We start from the raw sequence: 19,253 nt of genomic DNA, 5'->3' as shown, positions 1-19,253 counted from the left end.
ATATATATATATATATATATATATATATATATATATATATATATATACTGAAGTCATATATATGTATGTATCTGGAGAGTGGAGCCTTCCCACAAGAGCTTTTTAGAAGGGAGTCGTCTTCAGCACATGGGGTGAGCTGGATGTTGACTTTAAGATGAGGGAATTAGTCAGTGAGAACTCCATGATCTTGGTTGTAGCCAACGTAGGGGAGTTGGTCTTGGAACACCAATCAAGTGTTAATGATTAATTCCCCACTAATGTCATTTGTAAGTATATTTGTTTTGTACTGAGTTCTCAGCTATTAAATTAAATCCACCCTTAAGCAAATTCACATTTGAAAGTATAATCACTCGACAGTTCCTTCCAGCTTATGAGGATGACCTGTGTGGGGTAAGCAAATATGCTTGAAAGAGCCGAGGCAATGTGGCATGTAGACAAAGTGGACTTGCTGTGTGAATTCAAGTAGATAAGGATGCTGAATAACTGGCCTCGTGGGAACACCATAGTCCTCTGCAGCTTAAAGACTAGAATCTTTCTTGTGGGAAAAGGAACCTCCAGTCCAGTTACTTTGCCCTAGGGAATTAGGAACTGAGGATTTTGTTCCCAGTCACCATCCTGGGAGGAGGAGACTGGTTTTCTCGTCTCATTTTTCATGGTTAAGTAAGAGGGCTTGGTCCTTCCAGCCTATGCCCCCCTCTTACTACATGTCCTGGCACAAAGTTGAGATGAGAGTCTCCCCTACCTTGTTTCAATTAGAGCAATCATTAATATGGATATAAAGCTAATATCCCCATAGTGAAGGAGTTTAGCATTGAAGAAGAATACCCCTGGATTGACAGCTCGTTAACCTTTGGGGAGCTTTACCTCACGCCATTTAATCTTCCTATGTTTTTCTTTTGAAAGAAATTAGCAAAGAGGCTTGCCACTGATGGGAGTACGAAGACTGCAAAGTAGCCTTGTGTGTGATGAGCCCTCATCTGATACCCTTTAAGCACTAAGTCACCAGGAATCTTGGCTCAGAGACCTCTGCTTCATGGTCTGAGGAAAAGTCCTGCTTAGATCATCTGACTTGGTTTACCCAGTCTGGTCTTCAGGGTATAATAAACTATAATATCTCAGTGGTGTGGTAATGCAATAGAGTTTGTCCTTTACCAGAGTCACTGATTATAATGCCCTGCCTAAGATCTGCTTTCTATAAAAGGCATGTCCATACTTTTATGTGTTTGATTCACACAGTGCTGTTTTCCCAAGTCCTGTTATTAAGTGGTTATATCCAGAAAGCAGAAATATGCTGAGGTCATATATTATTAGTGAACATCTAATATTTTCACTAACCATAACTGTCAGATTGTTCTGCCTTTGGAGTGTCCCAACTTTAAAAATTATACAGAAAATGTGGCCCATTCCCTGTCCTACACAGGCCCCAGACACACAATAACCCACCTTTGGCCCTTGCCCCCCAAATAAGGAACCAAATGTGTTGAGCATTCTCTTCCAATAATTTACACCCTCTGCTGTAACAATGTGACTGACATTGTCTAGTACCACCCCCATTTTGTTATTTTAGTAAAACCCAACTTGAGAGTTCACAAATCGCATCTCCCAGGCATTGACGAAGTTGTTTACATTTTGGTCACATTTTTACTTCTCTTGAGAATTATTTAGCCACCTAGATTAACTGCTTCGGAATTCTGGTGATCATTATAACCTGAAAACTTAGCACATCTTTCTCTCTTGGCCTTTGGCCATCCAGGAGCCATTATGAATTTTCAGGCTGTTCCTTTGAATGGTGTTTGAATTCCTGTTACTTAAGTCATTCTAACCTTTCACCCTGCCAGTCAGTGACTCTGGTTATCTTTAACTCAAGAACTTCTTTCCTGTGGGCTGAGACAAGAACCATCCTTCCCCAGTTAACACCAGTGAAGCAAGACATGTTGACTTAAAAATCAGGTTCTCAGAGTAACTGCCAGTCATTTCCATGTACCTCTTTACTGTTTTAACATATACATGCAATCTTTGCAGCATATTATCATTGCCTGTGCCTTAAATCTGTAGGCCTTTTTTCTGTGAATGTGCAGGCCAAGTCTTATCCTGTGAGAAGATAGATAAAGGTGACAGTGGTGTACACACCGGAGAAGATGGAAGGGTGTGCTTGGGAGGCATGGAGGCGGCTCTGTGGGCCCTGTTCCTCTTAGGTGTCAGGGTATACGGTCACGGATTATGGCACACTAAAGAGCCTCATCTTCCTTACTCCTTGTTTAGATTATGTTGTCATGTTTATGGAACTGTTTTTCACTTACATTATTGCTAAATGATCAATAAACTTGGCTCTCAGATGAGGTCAATGAAGGGAAGGATGGAGTTTCCATTAGGTTCAACGTTTAGCAAATGTTTTGTCTTTCTTAATGTCTAACTGGGAAAAAGATCTTCTCTGGTCTGCTTGTTTTTAATTTTTAGATTTTAAATTTTATTTTATGTATATGAGTATTTCCCTACATGTATATATTTATACTATGTGAATGCCTGGTACCTACAGAGATCAGAAAAGGGCATCGAGTGCCCTGGAACTGATTTACAGATGGTTGTAAGCCTTTATGTTGGTCCTGGGAACTGACCCATTCTCCTCTATAAAAGCAACACGGGCTCTCAAGCACTGGAATCATCTCTAGATCCCTCTGCTTATTTGATTTTGGTCCTGATGTATTTCTTGGTATCATGACCACTCTATGCCAGAAACATAAACAAACATTTCTGTCTTTCTACAATGTCATAATTTATTGAATAAGAATAAATACATCAAGTTTATCCATTTCAACAATAACAATTCATTATATAATCTTGTTTAGGCAAGTTATTGTTGTTATTATTATTCCAATCATAATTGCTCATATTAACTTATTTCATAGTGCACAGCACACAGAAAATATATCTATAGACCTGTTTGTATTTACAGAATGAGTACAAATTAAAGAGGCCTTAGTCATTCTTTTCTCTCAAAACGGAGTCAAAGCTGTTTTTAAAATGGAGTGTCTGGGGCAAAGAAGAGCCTGAAAAAACAAACAAGCAAACACAAAACCATGTTTGTGCAATAGGAATTATTTTTAGAGCAGTGGTTCTCAACCTGTGGGTTGCGATCCCTTTCAGGTAGGGATCAAACAACCTTTCAGAGGGGTCCCCTTAGAACATTGGAAAATATAGATTTTTACATTATAATCTATAACAGTAGCAACATAACAATTATGAGGTATCAATAAAAATTATTTTATTGTTGTGGTCACCACAACATGAGGAACTATACTAAAAGGTTGCACCATTAGGAAGGTTGAGAACCATGTCTTAGAGGAAGGTATGGCCTAATCTTAAACATTTGGTGGCCATTTAATTGAGACATAGTTATTCTTCTGAACTTTGCTGTTCTTACCTTATCAGCTCATTCGTTTGTCTGAAGGAAGTATGTCACTGGGCTGCCTCTTGAATGGTCACAGATTCTGGCCATTCCTAGGACCATTATTAATAACTGCAACATATTTATATTTCACCCCAAACTATTCCAAAGTTGTTGGTATAGTTGTTCTCAATTTATTACTGAGGAGGAAATGCTATAAGCCAAAGGCTGTTTTAAGTCCCATGTTTCCTCCAACATCAAGTTTATTTTAACAGATTATTGTGTCACAGCGTTGTTATGCTTTTATCTTTGACCAAAGTGTTTATTTTAAGAAACAGTTATTAAGCTGCATTAAAAGCATACACGGTCTTCCCCTAGTATGTTGGTTACAATATTACAGAAAAGCCTGACAGAGGCTCGAGGATATTGAACATGGATTTCCATGTTGGACTTCCTATCAGTTTGCTTGTTTGTATTGATTTCTCTTGACATGCTCTTCCTTTATTGAGCTCCACTCTCTCTCCTTTTTTTAAAAATCCCCTTCCTACAGCTGTATGTGCTAAGAGCAATTGTACAAAGAAAACCAACTTATATTAAACCTGCCTGGAGTCAAAATGTAATCTAACACCTGTAGTCTGCAGTTTGTCATCACTTCATGGGTACTCTTTTTTAATAACATATTTCCTGAGTTTTGACCTTAGGATACTGTATAATCACCCAAAAAGCAACAGAACTAAACCATCGTTTTTAATAAGCCTTATAATGTTAGGATGTGAAATTACAGCCATAAGAGCCAACACAAGTAACATCATTTGAAGCTAAAAATAGTGCTGAGTTGTGTCTAAGAGAATATGTTTTGCCTGTGAAAATGTCTCTGAGTGATAAAGTCAAGAGGCAAATCATAAAGTGTGTGTGATTTCCCTACAGCCCTGTGCTGGGGCCTTACATGATTTGACTCAGGCAAGGATGCTTTCAACTGCAGAATCTATTTTGAATGTTCTAGTAAAAAGCTTGATAATCATTAGGGAGAGTCAGGCTCAGGTCTCAAGTGTGATTGGAAGTTTCCAATCCTTCTGGTCTTATGACCCACTTTCAGTTTTGCAATTGATGACCTCAGTAATATGTCATATATATCAGTCTTACCCTACTGGTGATTAACCTTTACAAATAAAAAGTCTGCTAAGTTTTAAATAATTGTACATGGGGTGTGTGTGTGTGTGTGTGTGTGTGTGTGTGTGTGTGTGTATACCAGCCTTTTGTATATATTTGAAGATATTTTAATGTCAGATATTTAATGTCTGATAATTAATGCTTTAATGCAGGGCAACTAGATTCTCAGAATTGCTTGTGTGCTTGATGTAATATGTGCTTCTGGTTGAAGCTGATAAAGTAATTAGGCTAGCAAGAGATTTTTAACAGGAATTCCTGATAATTGAGAAGTTCTTTCTTGATATTTTAGCAAGACTTTGAAAGTGACAGTGTTTTTGCTTGCAAAATGGAATTTGCCAAATGGAATTGAGCCAACATATTGGTGAATATTTCATATTTTTGTACTTTATTCATTAGTCTCCATTTAACTTTGAATGTCTCTTTTACCAGTTGATAACTTTGCAGTATTATATATTAGTCACTTGGGAATTATTGGTTTGTTCATTTATGCAGATCTTATAAATGTAGAGGCTTCTTAATATAGCATTTCTAAAAAGCATCTTTTAAACCAGTGCTAATTTTCATTAGGAAGTGTCTGTGTATCAGGATGTTGATAAGCTTACTGTGGCAGTTAAAGCTTTTCAAACCCTCGTTTTTCCCTAAAAGGACAAATCTGACCATCAGAAGTAAATACTGTTAGATATTTTACTTAAACTGACAGGTTTACTTCATCCTCTATGTGTCTGTATGTATGTGTGTACATGTATGTGCAGTACATGTACCTATGTATGTCCACAGAGAGAAGCTAGATAACACTGGATGCTCCACACACACCAGAAAGAGTCTCTCTCTATAGCCCTGGCTGGCTGAATTCACTATGTAGCCCAGGCTGGTCTCAAACTCTCAGAGACCTGTTTTGCTTCTGCTTTTCAGGTGCTGGGATTAGAGACTTGCAGCAGGATTCACGTTAGTTTTTTGAGAGTCTTTCATTGAAGCTACTGTATCCAGTAAAGTAGCTGGTTGGCGAGCTCCTATCCCAGAGAATTGCCTGCCTCCTCCTGCTCAGTGCTGCCTGGGCTCCTGCTAGATGCCATTGCACCTGGTTTTTACATGGGTGCTGGGGGTCTAAATTCAGTCCTCAACTTGTACAGCAAAAAGTTTACCCACTAAGCCATTCCCAGCCCCTAACTTCCATGTTTAAGGAACTATCTACTCAAATCTGAATAATCACAGGTTTCCTGTTAGTTGTCTTTTTAAATAACATGATATTCCATGGCAGAAGAGCTTCTCAGCCTCAGTGCAAACACTTGTAACTGAAGCATTCTGCTTGGAGAATAAAGTGTGGGGAAAGTCTTTCTCAAGACCATCACATGACTTTGCTGTGTCACAGAAGAGCTTCATGCCAATGTTTTCATTTCCTTACATAGAATATTAAGGAATGATATGTGTTTTCAAATGTTAAAATTAATAATAATTCGTATTAATAACTAGTAAGGTCGTATTGCTTAATCAAGAATATTCTCCCACAAAGGTAGTGTTATTGCAAGCATGAGCTTGTAAAGGTGAGTGGAAAGCTGCAGTGAGTTCTGTTTGGTACACCACCTTCATCACCACAGGCCACATTTCCCCAGCTGTAGTTTTGTGTCTTTGGTGCAAATTTTAGCACAATCAAAGCAATGAGCAGTAACACCTTAGCTTTGCTTGCTAGTGGCTTGATGTCATGGGTGTCTTAATACAGCGTATAGTTTCTCCAAGGACCATGGATCTCATTGTAAGAACCACTAGTGAGGACTAGCTCCCTAAAAGTCCACACAGTTTATGAGTGGAGATACCATTTCAAAGGGGACTCTAGCTTTGAGGTTCAGTTCTGTGTGACAAATGCAGCTTCCATGTGCCAGGTGCCATGGTAAGAACAAGTATTTATGAAGTCTGTGATGAAGGAAGGAAGAGAAGTTACTAGCAGAGCTGTCCTCTTGTCCATCTGGTATCTTAAGGTGAAAGGGCCAATTACTGAAATTGTTGCTGGTTTTAATAATAAGCATGTTGACAGAAAAATGCATGAGGAATTTAGTATTGATCACATTTTAAAAATGAAACTTGCTTGGGGCTGGAAAGATGGCTTAATGATTAAGAACACATACTGTTCTCTTTCAGACACTCAGATTTGATTCCCAGTACCCACACTGGGCTGCTCCATCTCCACGGGTCCCCTCTGCTCTTTTCAGTCACCTACTTATATATACATATGTACATAGCTAATAAAAATAGATCTTTTAAAAATGAAAATTATTCTTTAAAAAGGCTTTATTTATGGTCAGACCTCTGCCAAATGCTTCATACAGATGACCTCACTTAATCTTTCTTCTTAATACTGCAAAAACAATCTTCCGAGGTGCCACTCACTGGGACTCAGAGGACAGCTTGCTCAAGAGTCTTCAAGGCTGACAAACAGTGGTACTTGGAGTAGGAATTCCCTTAAACCAGAACTTTATAACCCCAAACTTGCTTGAAATTTCTACACAATTGTATGTTACGAGTTATCTAGGACCCTAGAAGTTTTTGAGAAGAGAAGAAATAGCAACAACAACAACACACACACACACACACACACACACACACACACACACACACACACAGAGACATATCCCTGTTCTCAGATAGATGCTAGAAGTATATTACTACACTTGGCGACAATATCTTTACTTACTACATTACATGTAGTTTAGTAGCAAGAAGAAGAGCCAGTGCTCAGCAGGGGTAGGAGTAAAGCTAGAAATAAAAACCATAGGATGTGGGATTGGCTTAGTGCAGCATAGCCAAGAAGTTCTGAGCTCTCAGCTATGCATGAGATGTGCAATCCACAGTTCACGGCCCACTGGGTGAACTGCGTGGGCCATATACTTAATTCCTGCTGTTTCTAATCACCAATGTTAGATGTTTCCCCTGCTGAACTTTTAGACTCAGATTAATAGTCTCTACTGCTGGTTTTGATGGGGTGGAGGGAAACTTGCCACAAAGTCGTTGAAATCTCAAGTACAGGACATTTTATATATGGTAATGGATAAAAATGATAGCATGCAATCGTTCTTGTGTTTGGTATGCTACAGAGGATGTATGCCAAAGGACTTTCAACCGATTGTTCTTGTTGGTTCATGTACTTTTTCTTGGAATTTTTAATGCAGGAATGCTTTCCTTTTACTGTCTTTGATTGAATATTTCATGTTTATTGGCATAGATAAGGTAAAACAAAGTGAGTAAAAGATATTTTGACTTTAACGCCCAATAGATGTGGACAGAAGATATCTTGCCTTCATTGTCACCTCCTGTGCTGTGCCTTATGCTCTGAGCAAGGCTTACTTCTGTGGGTGAATCTTGTCTCAGAGAGCCACATGTGGCCACCTGGAACGCTGCTTTAACCTGTTACCATGCCTCCACCACCCTCTACAGTCACCTCCATAATAATTTCTCATTTTCTCTATATAAAAACGACCACAAAGTCTTGGCTTATTATAAGTAATCCAGTTCACCCCGTAATGATACAGTGAATTATATACTTTCCTAAACTTAATCATTCAAGATCTTACTTCCTTCCCTGCAGGCAAGAACCATTATGCTTTACACATGGCTCCCAGCTGGTTTTCATTGAGGCCTTCAAAATCTATTTGAACGCTGAGAGCTTTAAGAAGAGGGCTTTATCTCTCTTCGTCGGCTTTTGTCATGGTACCATGAGCTCCTTAGGTTTTCCAAATTTTAGTTTTAAAACAGAGAAGCAACATGTGTCCATATTATAACTGTGCTTTGTAACTGGTCAAGAAGGCTTTAAGGCTCTATTTGGAAGACGGCATCCCTTTCAAATACATTTACAACTTTTCCTCCTGCATTGTTAGTTTTGTGTCCATTCATGTACATACATGTTACGTCTTAGCTCAGAGAGATTTCAGAAAATAAAAAGAAAGGAACTTTATCAGTCTTTGAACGTTTAACTTGTTAATGTCCTGCCCATAGCTTACTTATTCACCAACCCTCAATTGTTGGACCTAAGACTCCTTATTTAGAAACCTTCTAAATGAATGGGTTCAGTTGTTAGTACGGACCCTTTAAGTACCCAGATATTTGAGAGTGGATCTACTTTTTTCTCTGTCAATTCAAGGCTGATTGTTATAAACACAACTCCTTTTAGGTGTGGTAAGTGCCACAGCCGAAAAGTGAAGCCATCAATTAAATTAGAGTAATTATTTGGGTAGAAATGTCTGGACACATTTCTGGCTACTTTATACTAATGTTCCTATTTGGGATAATTTAATGATGGTCCAGTAACAAAGTATGTGCTGAATATTTTGGATTTAGTACATGGGCATACAGGTATTTGTCCTTCTGTCTTGTAATAGTATTTTACAGCTCCAGCTCTGGTTTTGGCTAGAATAGAGTATAAGATCACAAGTCTCTCAGGGATATTGTATCACCCTGATGTTAGAACGCTAACTTCCCCATGTTCCAGGACTGGATCTATCCCTTTCTGTTGTCACTGCTTGACAGTGCAGGACCAATCATATGTATGAGTGTGGAAGTGCCTTGACCTATGCCATCCGTCCATCTTAGCATTGTACGCAGGAGGCACCCAAGCACCTATGATGTGGCCAATGAGACTGCAGAACTGAAGGCTTTAAAAACATATGTTTGATTAATTTAAATGTGAGGGGGAGTGTCTGAAAAAAAATTAGCTCATTTGCTAAAGTGCTTGCTACACATACTAAGACATGAGTCTATATCCAGAACCCATAGTGATGTGCTTCTAATCCAGTACCTGAGAGGCTGAGACAGGTGGATTCTTGCAGCTCAATGGCTAGCTCAGTGGTCTAGCTTCTTCAGTGCATTCCAGAACTATGAGCAGTCCTGTGTCAAAAAGGGGGACATGGGGACTAAATGGTGCCTGAGAATAGATATCCAAAGCTGACCCCTGACCTCCCTCAACAGACATGCTCACACATTGGCGCACACATGAAAAATAAATGTAAATAAATGTATATAAATAAATAATAATGTATGTAAGTAAATAGTAATAATAAATAAATGTAAAGCTGACTGTAGCCATGGCTACCGCATCAGAGAGCAGTGGCTAGCCTTGCTGGTTTCAGATGCTGCATGCTTTTCCTTTCCTAGCCTTGCTGGTTTCAGATGCTGCATGCTTTTCCTCTCCTCCCAGCCTTTTTGCTTCCATTGTCTAGAGCACTTTTCATACATGCACCTGCCACACCTACCCCACCTCCCCATCCTTTCCTTCAGACCTTACAGCTAAGCTGCTTCCTCAGTGAGGTTTTCCCAGTCACCTTCTGAAGCACCTCCTCCACCTATGTACTGCATCCTTGCCACTCATAAGCCTCCTCTGGGATATTTGACTTAGCATTTTGCTTCCCCTCCTTTCTAAGGACCTACTTGGATTACCTCTGTACACTCTACTCATGGGCTTCGCATTCAGAGATGCAGAATGCAAGTTCTATTACTTACAAGCTGTGATCCCTTAACATATTTGGATTGGTTTTCTTATAAAATAGGTCAAAACATAGGATTACCATGAAATAGAGTATATATGCGATGTATATCATATATAACATATATGATATATAAATATATATATTTGAAGCATTTGGCTTAGATTTCATGGATGCTAATATCCATCCCGACTGCTACTGTTCTACCACTGGAATTTGTATATTTCATTACTATGACCCCCTCCCACCATAGACCTGTTGAAAATAAATGATGCTATGAAACAGAGAGAGGTTTTAAAATTTGCTTTCCAGGAACCTCATTATAGAAATACCATAAATGTGTTTTTGACAGAAAAATTCAAAACCCAAAAGAACCAAGAAGAATTAGTTGTTACATAAATGTTGAGAGTAAAGACATAGCTGTCTTTACAAAGTGATGAATTTGATTATGTTGGAGAACCACAGGTAGATGGTACTGCACCTTAGAGATTAAAGATCAACTACTGGACCCTAAAAGTTTTGCTTCGTTCTAAGAGCAAGTCTCAATATGTAGCCCAAGCTAGCCTTGAATTCTCAAACCTCTTGTTTGATATATTTCACAGCTGCATGACATCACACTGGTTCTGGACTCATAAACTTTTTTTTTTGAGATGTGGTACAACCTAGTAAAAATCATAGCTCTTAAACATACACCTGAGTAATCTTTCAGAAATGTTTTCATTCCTTTAATCAATGCCCACATAAATACAGAGAATATTTTCAGCATCTCCCAAAGACTGTCTCCTAACCTTTCAGTCAGTAACTCTCAAAGACAATGTGCTTGTGATGTTTCTGCTGGTCCTGGGACTTGCCCTGTAGACCAGGCTAGCCTTGAACTCAGAGAGATCTGCCTGCTCTTCTCCTGAGTATTGGAATTAAAGGCATGCACCACCATGTTCAACTGCTTCAGACTTTTTTATTGCAGTGTGGTTTTGCTTTTTTTTTTTCTTTCTTGACTCTTCTATAAGTAGAATCTTTAGTCTTTTGCATCTCATTCCTTTCAACCAACAGTAAGTTTGTGGCAGTTCCCCACGGTAGGCTAGCTGGCCGAACATCTCTGTTAGCATAATACCCTAGTTTACCTTTTCTATCACTGGAGAACACTTGTATCCTTTCAACTTGGGGGCTTTATGACCGAACTAGGACATACCTTTCAGAGGTTGCAGTATTCCTTCTGGCTCTAGACAGTGTACCTGTGTGTTTGTTACTATAGGTTCTATTGACTGTAGATGTTAAAAACCAGCCAGAACAAGGATGGCATCAACTGCTGTGCCAGTGTGGAAGGAGGAAAGTTCCATGGCCTCACTCCAACACAAGAACTAAAAGCAACAAAGAAATGATGAGAGCAAGAGGAGTCTTCCCTATAGAGGAGCACACCAATGAATGGGCAACCCTGAAAACACGCACATGATAGTATACAGCTTGAGCAGAGTGTATATATTTGGAAATATGGATATATTCTCTCTCTCTCTCTCTCTCTCTCTCTCTCTCTCTCTCTCTCTCACACACACACACACACACACACACACACACACACACACACAAACAAGTAAAGAAAAAAAGAGTCCATGAATTTGAAAGAGAGAAGAGGGTATATGGGAGGGAGGCTTGGGGGAATTGGAGGGAAAAGTGATTTAATTATAATCTCAAAATTTAAAATAACCTAGCTAGTCATAAATAAATGAAATAACTGCCCAGTGAACTCAGGAACGGGATTGCTTGCAAGTGTGTTCACCAAGAATCAGTGGAGTGACTCTCATGGTATTTGCTGGAGACACGGACTAACCTTGACCCATTCTACTTATTAAAAGGGAACAGAGAGCATGCCATAACAAATTCAAAAACCAAGAAAGGAAAACCAAGGCTTACTAAAGAGAGTTTATAAACCTGTCCTGAGAGAGAGAGAGAGAGAGAGAGAGAGAGAGAGAGAGAGAGGGAGGCAAACAAAGAAAGAAGAAAGAAAAGGAAGGAAGAAAGAGAGAGAGAGAGAGGCAAACAAAGAAAGAAGAAAGAAAAGGAAGGAAGAAAGAAAGAGAGAGAGAGAGAGAGGCTAAAATTATTAGTGTGAGAAATAGGGGGAGAAATGGAGGAAGAGAGATATGATTGATTAATTGACAGGTAGGTAGGTAGGTAGGAAGGTAGGTAGGTTGGTGGATAGTAGAGAGTGAATTGCTGCTAACCTTTAGATGAGAGGAACTGATGAGTGCTTGGGTTAGTCTCCTCTTGACAAAGACCATTTTGTGAGTGAGACAGTCTTGGGGGTGTGGAGCTGCACTCTGTTTCCTCCAAGTACTCTGTCTATCATGGCCAGTAAGAATGCAGAGACCCTGGAGAGATGAAACGTTATTCAGATCTTTTGCTAGACACTATCTAGAGATGGTAGTTCTTTGTCTAGAGGAGGTAGAACATTTTGAGAAAGTGAAGATAGTTGTGGTAGGCATCTGGAGATCATTACTTCCTAGATGCTCTATATGCTGTAGTTGGGAAGCAGACGGCCGTTGGCAAGTAGCAGCATACGAGCAAAAGACTCGGCCCTTTATGTAACGTACAAGGCAGGTCACTTTCAGAGACGGTCATTCTGTCTGCTGTATTTTGACTGATACTGTCATGTCTGTTAGAAGATACTAGAACTTACTCCGTGCCTGTGCTGTCATACCCACCAACCCACTCTTCTGTATTGCTTTGTCAGAAAGTACATTTAATTTATGGGGAATTTTATTGCCAGTATTTCTTTTTAGAAATGCTTTTCTAGTCTATGATCTGCAAAGTCCCCTGGGAGCCTTTTTTTTTTTTTATCAGCCAGACTTTTCCCTATACTCCTGACTGTGTATCCTCCAGTGAAGTGCATTTCCAGTTAGTTCTTGGTTCAGATTACACCTTCATGAAGAATTGTAGGACTGCATTTGTATTTATCTGTTTTAGACTGCCTGGAACCAAATAAGCAGAGAGTGAGCCTGCCCTGTTATTCTTGTTATGGGGTGTTTCCCATTTGTCTTCTTTGTACATTTGTATTGCGGTGCTGTGTTCTAAGAAGCGAGGGGAAGTGGAGTAGTCCAACTGGTAGGGCCCAAGGAGAACAAATGCTATCATGCAGAAAGATTAGAGTAACTTCAAAGTATAGTTTTGGAAAATCTCTTTAAATCTCCTCAGTGCACAATGGAAAGCCCCTTAAGAACCAATCTAATTATTCAATTAAATGGGACCGTTCTGCTGGCTTTTACTACAGAAGGCAAGCATAATTTAGAAAATGGAGCATTTTAATTCTCTTTTGTTTTCCAATTAACGCAGTTGCTCTAATAGGGACCACTCGTGCTTGAGCACATGTCTGGCTAGAGTGTGCTTTGTCCTTGTTTCCAGTCCTCTTTCTCACCAAAAGCTGAGCCCCTCACCTGTTGACGCAGAGGTTCATTTATTAGCGTGCTAACACTGCCCACATCATAGGCCCTGAGCACACATCTTCCTGTTGTCAACCCCCCCCCCAGCCGTGATAGGCTGCAGTGCAGCCCCACTCTCCCTGGCGGGGATAATTAGGACATTGGAATAAGGGAGCTCTCACTTTTTTTGCTGATGCCAGCTTACCACATCAGACCATGCTTGTTTGTTCTTAGTTGAAAGTGGTAACGAAAACGCTAAGAACATTGCCTTTAATTGGTCGGCACTATTTGGATGCTGGTCCACTGTTTTATAGTCCTTTGTTTTCCATTTCTGCTACTAGCCACCAGCTTATTACAGTAGGTAGTCTCATTATGTAGCCCAGGCTGGCCTTGTGTGTCTGGTTCTTCATTCTCCAAGCTTATACAGCTGTGGGCCACCATGCTGAGCCTCTCGTCAGCCTTTACTAGTTAGTGGTAATTATTTGAAAATAATTTGAAAAGATAAACTTTTTCTGTTGCTGCCATATTTTATCTCCTCTACTACTTATTAAACTCTATAAAAAGCTGGCATTTTCACATGGGTGAGAAAGCATGTTTTTCACCACAGGCCTCTGAGACTGGTGCGGATGGCAGATTCTCTTACCTTTAGCTGCCCCTGTTGAGGCCATGGGTGATTTTTTTTTTTTTGAGTGTAGATACATACATTTTCTGTGTTGCTTAGGCCTGATTCTCCCTGGACTCTAGAAAATATGTAATTTGGGATCATGATGTGGGAGAATCTTTCATAAAACATTAGAAAATTGTAAAGAAATGTGTGTTGCTTTTAAGTGAGCTTGCTGTTGTAAAGGACCTCGAGAGCATCCAGGAAGTTGGGCACTATCTGAACACAGGCACTGTGACACTGTGACCGTTAGCTCTGTGCGTGACCTCACACGACTCAGCAGGGATGACCATTACTGCCTTCTAATGACACAGCGCAGCTGCAGGCCAGCTGCCAGTGTTGCCAAGTCTCCTCACTGGGTGACATTCTCCAGTCTTCATAGAGTTAGTAAGTTCATATTAGAATGGAAGTTATTTCATGCTGTGGTAACGGTGTGGTGGGTGAGGCTCAGCGTAAAGTTGCCCACTTACGGTTTTCTTTTATGAATGTGTGGCATAGGTAGAGGTAAAAAGAGGGATACTTATGAAAAAGAAAAAAGAAAAGGAGAAATATTTAAATTTTAACAGCTAGCTAGTAAACCTTGCAATTAAAAATTAAAAAATAGAAATTTGGAAGTATGTTCAAAACAGAGGGTTAATTAGTTTATAGGGATATTAAAATGCCTATCTAAATGTGGTTAAAGCAGTCAATTAAAATTTAAAACATACAGAAGTTATGTCTTTAAATTGCTTGAAAATTTACATATATTATTTAAAATAATCATATTTAAAGAGCAAAATCAGAACTAAAAGAAGATAAGGATTGTTTTTAATTCGACAAAGGGTGTGTTATCCAGTTCAAAGTACCATCCATTTCTCTATCCACCTGAGGAACAGTGAGGCCGAGAAGACCAATGACTATCACCAACTAGAAATTTCACTAAGCCAGGGATAAGCTAGCTGAGACTTCTTGGGCCAAATCCAAACTCCGCAGGCAGAGTTGAGGTCATTTGCTTACACCGAGAAGCACTGGGCAGTGACCATGGCCCCTTACTGAAAAGGTTACCCTGTCCCCTCCTCGCTTCAGAACACCATCCTGTATATACGTTATACATTTACTATCTGCGCCATGCTTGGGACACTACTTTATTTTTTTTTAATTTTTTGAAAATTTTTTTATTAATCATTTTATTCATTTACATTTCAAATGATATCCCCCTTCCCAGTTTCCCCTCCACAAACCCCCCATCCCATCCTCCTCTCCCCCTCCCCTTTGCCTCTTTGAGGGTGCTCCTCCACCACTCTCACATCCCCTACACTGGAGCATCAAGCCTCCACAGGATCAAGGGCCTCCCCTCCCATTGATGTCAGCTAAGGCCATCCTCTGCCACATGTGTAGCTGGAGCCATGGATCCCTCTATGTGTACTCTTTGGTTGGCGATTTAGCCCTGGGAGCTCTGAGGCGGGGGTGGGGGGGGGTGGGGGGGGTGGGAGGGTCCCATTAGTTGATATTGTTGGTTGATATTGTTGTTCTTCCTATAGGGTTGCAATCCCCTTCAGCTCCTTCAATCCTTCCCCTAGCTCTTCCATTGGGGACCCTGGGCTCAGTCCCATGGTTGGCTGTGAGTATCTGCATCTGTATTGGTCAGGTGCTGGTAGAACCTCTCAGGGAACAGCCATACCAGGCTCCTGTCAGCAAGCGCTTCTTGGCATCAGCAGTAGTGTCAGGGTTTGCTGTCTGCAGATGGGACGAGCTCCTAGGTGGGGTGGTCTCTGGATGACCTTTGTTTCAGTCTCTGTTCAGTTTTTTTGTCCCTGTTTTTTACTTTGGACAGGAACAATTCTGGGTTAATTTTGAGATGGCCCCATTCCTCAGCTGGGGGCCGTGCCTATCTACCGGAGGTGGTCTCTACAGGTTCTATCTTCTCTTGTTGGGAATTTCAGCTAATGTCATCCCTGTTGGGTCCTGGGAGCCTCTAGATTCCCTGGCAGGATGCCACTTTCTTAATCATTCTCTGACACAAGATGAGATGGAAGCTCAAAGACTTGCTCAGCTCTCCCAGCTATGCAGAAGAGTCTGACTTGGAACTGTGGTGTCTGCCATTAGTGCAGTCAGGTATCTTCACAAGTAGAGGTGATCTGAAGCGAAGCCCCTCCATAAAGCCCTGCTCCATATGCCTTCAGGCACATGGCTTAACTAATTACTCAGTGCCCTACAACCTCAATGCTGGTTTAGTTTATACAATCCTTTCCTCTTTTTCTCTTTTCTTTTCTTTTCTTTTCTTTTCTTTTCTTTTCTTTCTTCTTCCTTTTTTTTTTTTTGTTGTTTTGAAACAAAGTCTTGCTATACAGTCTAGGCAGGCATCAAATTGCAGTGTAGCCCAACGATCTCAAATGTATGTAAATCTTCCTGCCTCTGCCTCCTACATGCTGGGAGTATAAGTGTGTACCACCTTACCCAGCTCAGATGACTCTCATGAGTCACGTGTTCATAGATGAGAATCTAAATCTTCAGAAATGATTTCAGCTTTCCCAAGATTTGAATTTATCTAAACGCAGTCCAAGGGAGATAATACATGTTGCAAAGGTCTGGTGAGCTCTCAAACTTAAGATCCCAGTCACACTAATTTCCTCCCTCTTCTGAATTGCAGGTGCTTCATCGACAACAGTCCCAGCCAACTAAGGAGAGCTCCCCTCCCAGAGAAGAAGCACCTCCACCACCTCCTCCAACAGAAGACAGCTGTGCCAAAAAACCTCGATCTCGCACAAAGATCTCCTTGGAAGCCCTGGGCATCCTTCAAAGCTTCATCCATGATGTAGGCCTCTATCCTGACCAGGAAGCCATCCACACACTCTCAGCCCAGCTGGATCTCCCCAAACACACCATCATCAAGTTCTTCCAGAACCAGAGGTACCATGTGAAGCATCATGGGAAGCTGAAGGAACACCTGGGCTCCGCGGTGGACGTGGCAGAGTATAAGGACGAGGAGCTACTGACGGAGTCTGAAGAGAACGACAGTGAGGAAGGCTCGGAGGAGATGTACAAGGTGGAGACAGAGGAAGAGACCACCGCTGAGAAGAGCAAGGCTGCTCCAGCCGAAACCGACCAGAGATAATGTGAACTCCACAGACAGAGCAATAGATGGGTCCAAGGACTTTCTGTTCTAGTTTCTTTTCAAGTTCCTCTCGGCTTTGTTTTATTTTGTTTTGGTTTTGTCTGTTTTATTTTCCTTACCCTTAATGGCATTCCTCTGTTGGCACAGGATAGCCTATAGACTGAGTAAGCTCAGAGTTTCTGAATCAGACGTCGCCTTGGCAAAGACACTAAGTGTTAAACTTTTACAATTAACTGGACCATAGTAATTCTAGTCACAGGAGACCCTGCCATCATTCTTGGACTTACAGAAGAGACACCAGGCAAGTTCCAGGATGGGAAGACCCACGAAATAAATGAAGGAAGCTGCGAGTGTGTGTATATGTATATGTACATATCTCTATATTTACATATATATATTAAAAATTGCATGGGACAGAGAACTTTACAATCTGAAGGACTAGATTGTGAAATGAGTTCTTAAAGAAAAGACTTGTTTATGTATGAAAAATAATCCGCGTCATAGTGAGTCGCTTTGACTTTTTGAGAAACTGCGGCCTGCTTTCAGGGCAGGGTAACTATTTTTGAATTCCTATTTATTTTGTGTGTTTGTCCCTGATTTTTTTTAATTCTATGGCTTCCTATCTGGCAGCTTAATGGGTAATTTTTGAGGTATGTATTTAACAAAATAACACTGCCAAAAAAATGAGAGAAAGGAGGAAAGAAGAGAATTAAGTGAGAGAAAATCAGGGCATATTAAAAAATGACATAAGACAAATTACTCCTGAGGACATAATGCACACTTTAAGACAATGACTCAGCGCCGTGACCCTCCACACTCCGTTACTGAGCATGTCAGCACGGTAGCGTGCAGATGCTTTCTGTGGAATTCCGTGCCAAGTTCAGTGCAGAGGAAACTTGACCTTTAGTGCAGTCTCGATGAATGACATTTTGACACGTTGGACCTATAGAATCCATGCTATGAGCCACATTTTGTTGTGAAGTTTATTTACCTGCTTGTAGCTTCAAATCTTAAAATTATTAAGCTTGCTCATTTAAAATTGTTGGGATGTTACCGTTTCCTTTCCTTTCATTTTTTTTTCAGGATTTCTTTTGTTTTTGTTTTTATTTTGTTTTGTTTTAAATAGAACATAGTTCAATGTAATGTTAGGTTAGAGAAAGAAGTTTTCTGCCCAGTTAGAGGGGCTCCCGCTCAAATAACTCCACCAGGCCCTCTCCCCTAGTGTTTCTTACTCCTCTTCCGTTTTGGACTTCCTCTTCTTCACAAATCCCCTCCACTTTAGCCAAACCTCTGCAGACCCTGAGCTCACGCACCTCCACCCTTCCCCTGCAGCCCTGACAGGAACCTGCTTTGGAATCATTATGCACCCCCAGGCAATAAAGTAAGTGAAGTGATTTCAGCAGAGTCACCTACTCATCGGGAAAGGAAATAATTGTCCCAGTGCCCCACATAACGCTTACCTTACGTAAAAGCAGAACTAATGCCAACGGGCTGTTTTGTGGAACAAGCGTTAAAGCTGCAATCTACCACAGTTTGCCAAATCTCCTCGTTTCTTATTAGGAACAGTAGCATTACCTTCCAGTTCCAGTGACAGCGATTGCAAGAGGAGACCCTCCCCTCCGGACTGGCCTCCGGAACCCACTCCAGGCTTGAGTTGGCTACTCAGCAGTCCCGCACGGTTGGGTTTTGTTTTGTTTTGTTTTGTTTTTGAGTTGTATCGTCATGCAACCTTGTCAAAGACCTCATGCAATATCACTTTGAAATTTATTTTCTGTTTACTACACAAACATTGTAATATAACTGTTAATACTATTTATATATTTGAAAGGTATAAGAGGTAGGAGTTAAAAAAAAAACCTCTATGTGTAGATATTAACTCAGAACTTACACTATACAGGGAGAAGACACGTTGCAATACAAGCTAATTCTAGCTGCTTAGTAACCTCTGGAGTTCTCAAAGGGACATTTTCCTGTACTTTTTCAAATAATGATGTTTAAAACAGTTAACCTTGACATGAGCATCATGCATCTTTGCAAAAGGATGGCTGTTTGCAATTGAGGC

The 19,253-nt window shown here is 40.5% G+C and overlaps 1 protein-coding gene across 1 annotated transcript in view; it reads left to right on the top strand.

Annotated features, from left to right (window-relative positions):
* Satb2 (SATB homeobox 2) overlaps window positions 1-17,709 on the top strand; it is a 172,019-nt gene extending 154,310 nt beyond the window's left edge. The window contains exon 11 of the mRNA XM_028765750.1: window positions 16,727-17,709. Coding sequence (XP_028621583.1) covers window positions 16,727-17,191 — 465 coding nt within the window. The 3' untranslated portion in view covers window positions 17,192-17,709. The remainder of the gene's footprint in view (window positions 1-16,726) is intronic.
* Window positions 17,710-19,253: the final 1,544 nt, after the last annotated feature.

This window comes from Grammomys surdaster, unplaced genomic scaffold (assembly GCF_004785775.1).
Source record: "Grammomys surdaster isolate TR1022 unplaced genomic scaffold, NIH_TR_1.0 165, whole genome shotgun sequence".
Classification (NCBI taxonomy): domain Eukaryota; kingdom Metazoa; phylum Chordata; class Mammalia; order Rodentia; family Muridae; genus Grammomys; species Grammomys surdaster.
Note: the sequence above shows the minus strand (reverse complement) of the source record. Positions and strands in the feature narration are given on the sequence as shown.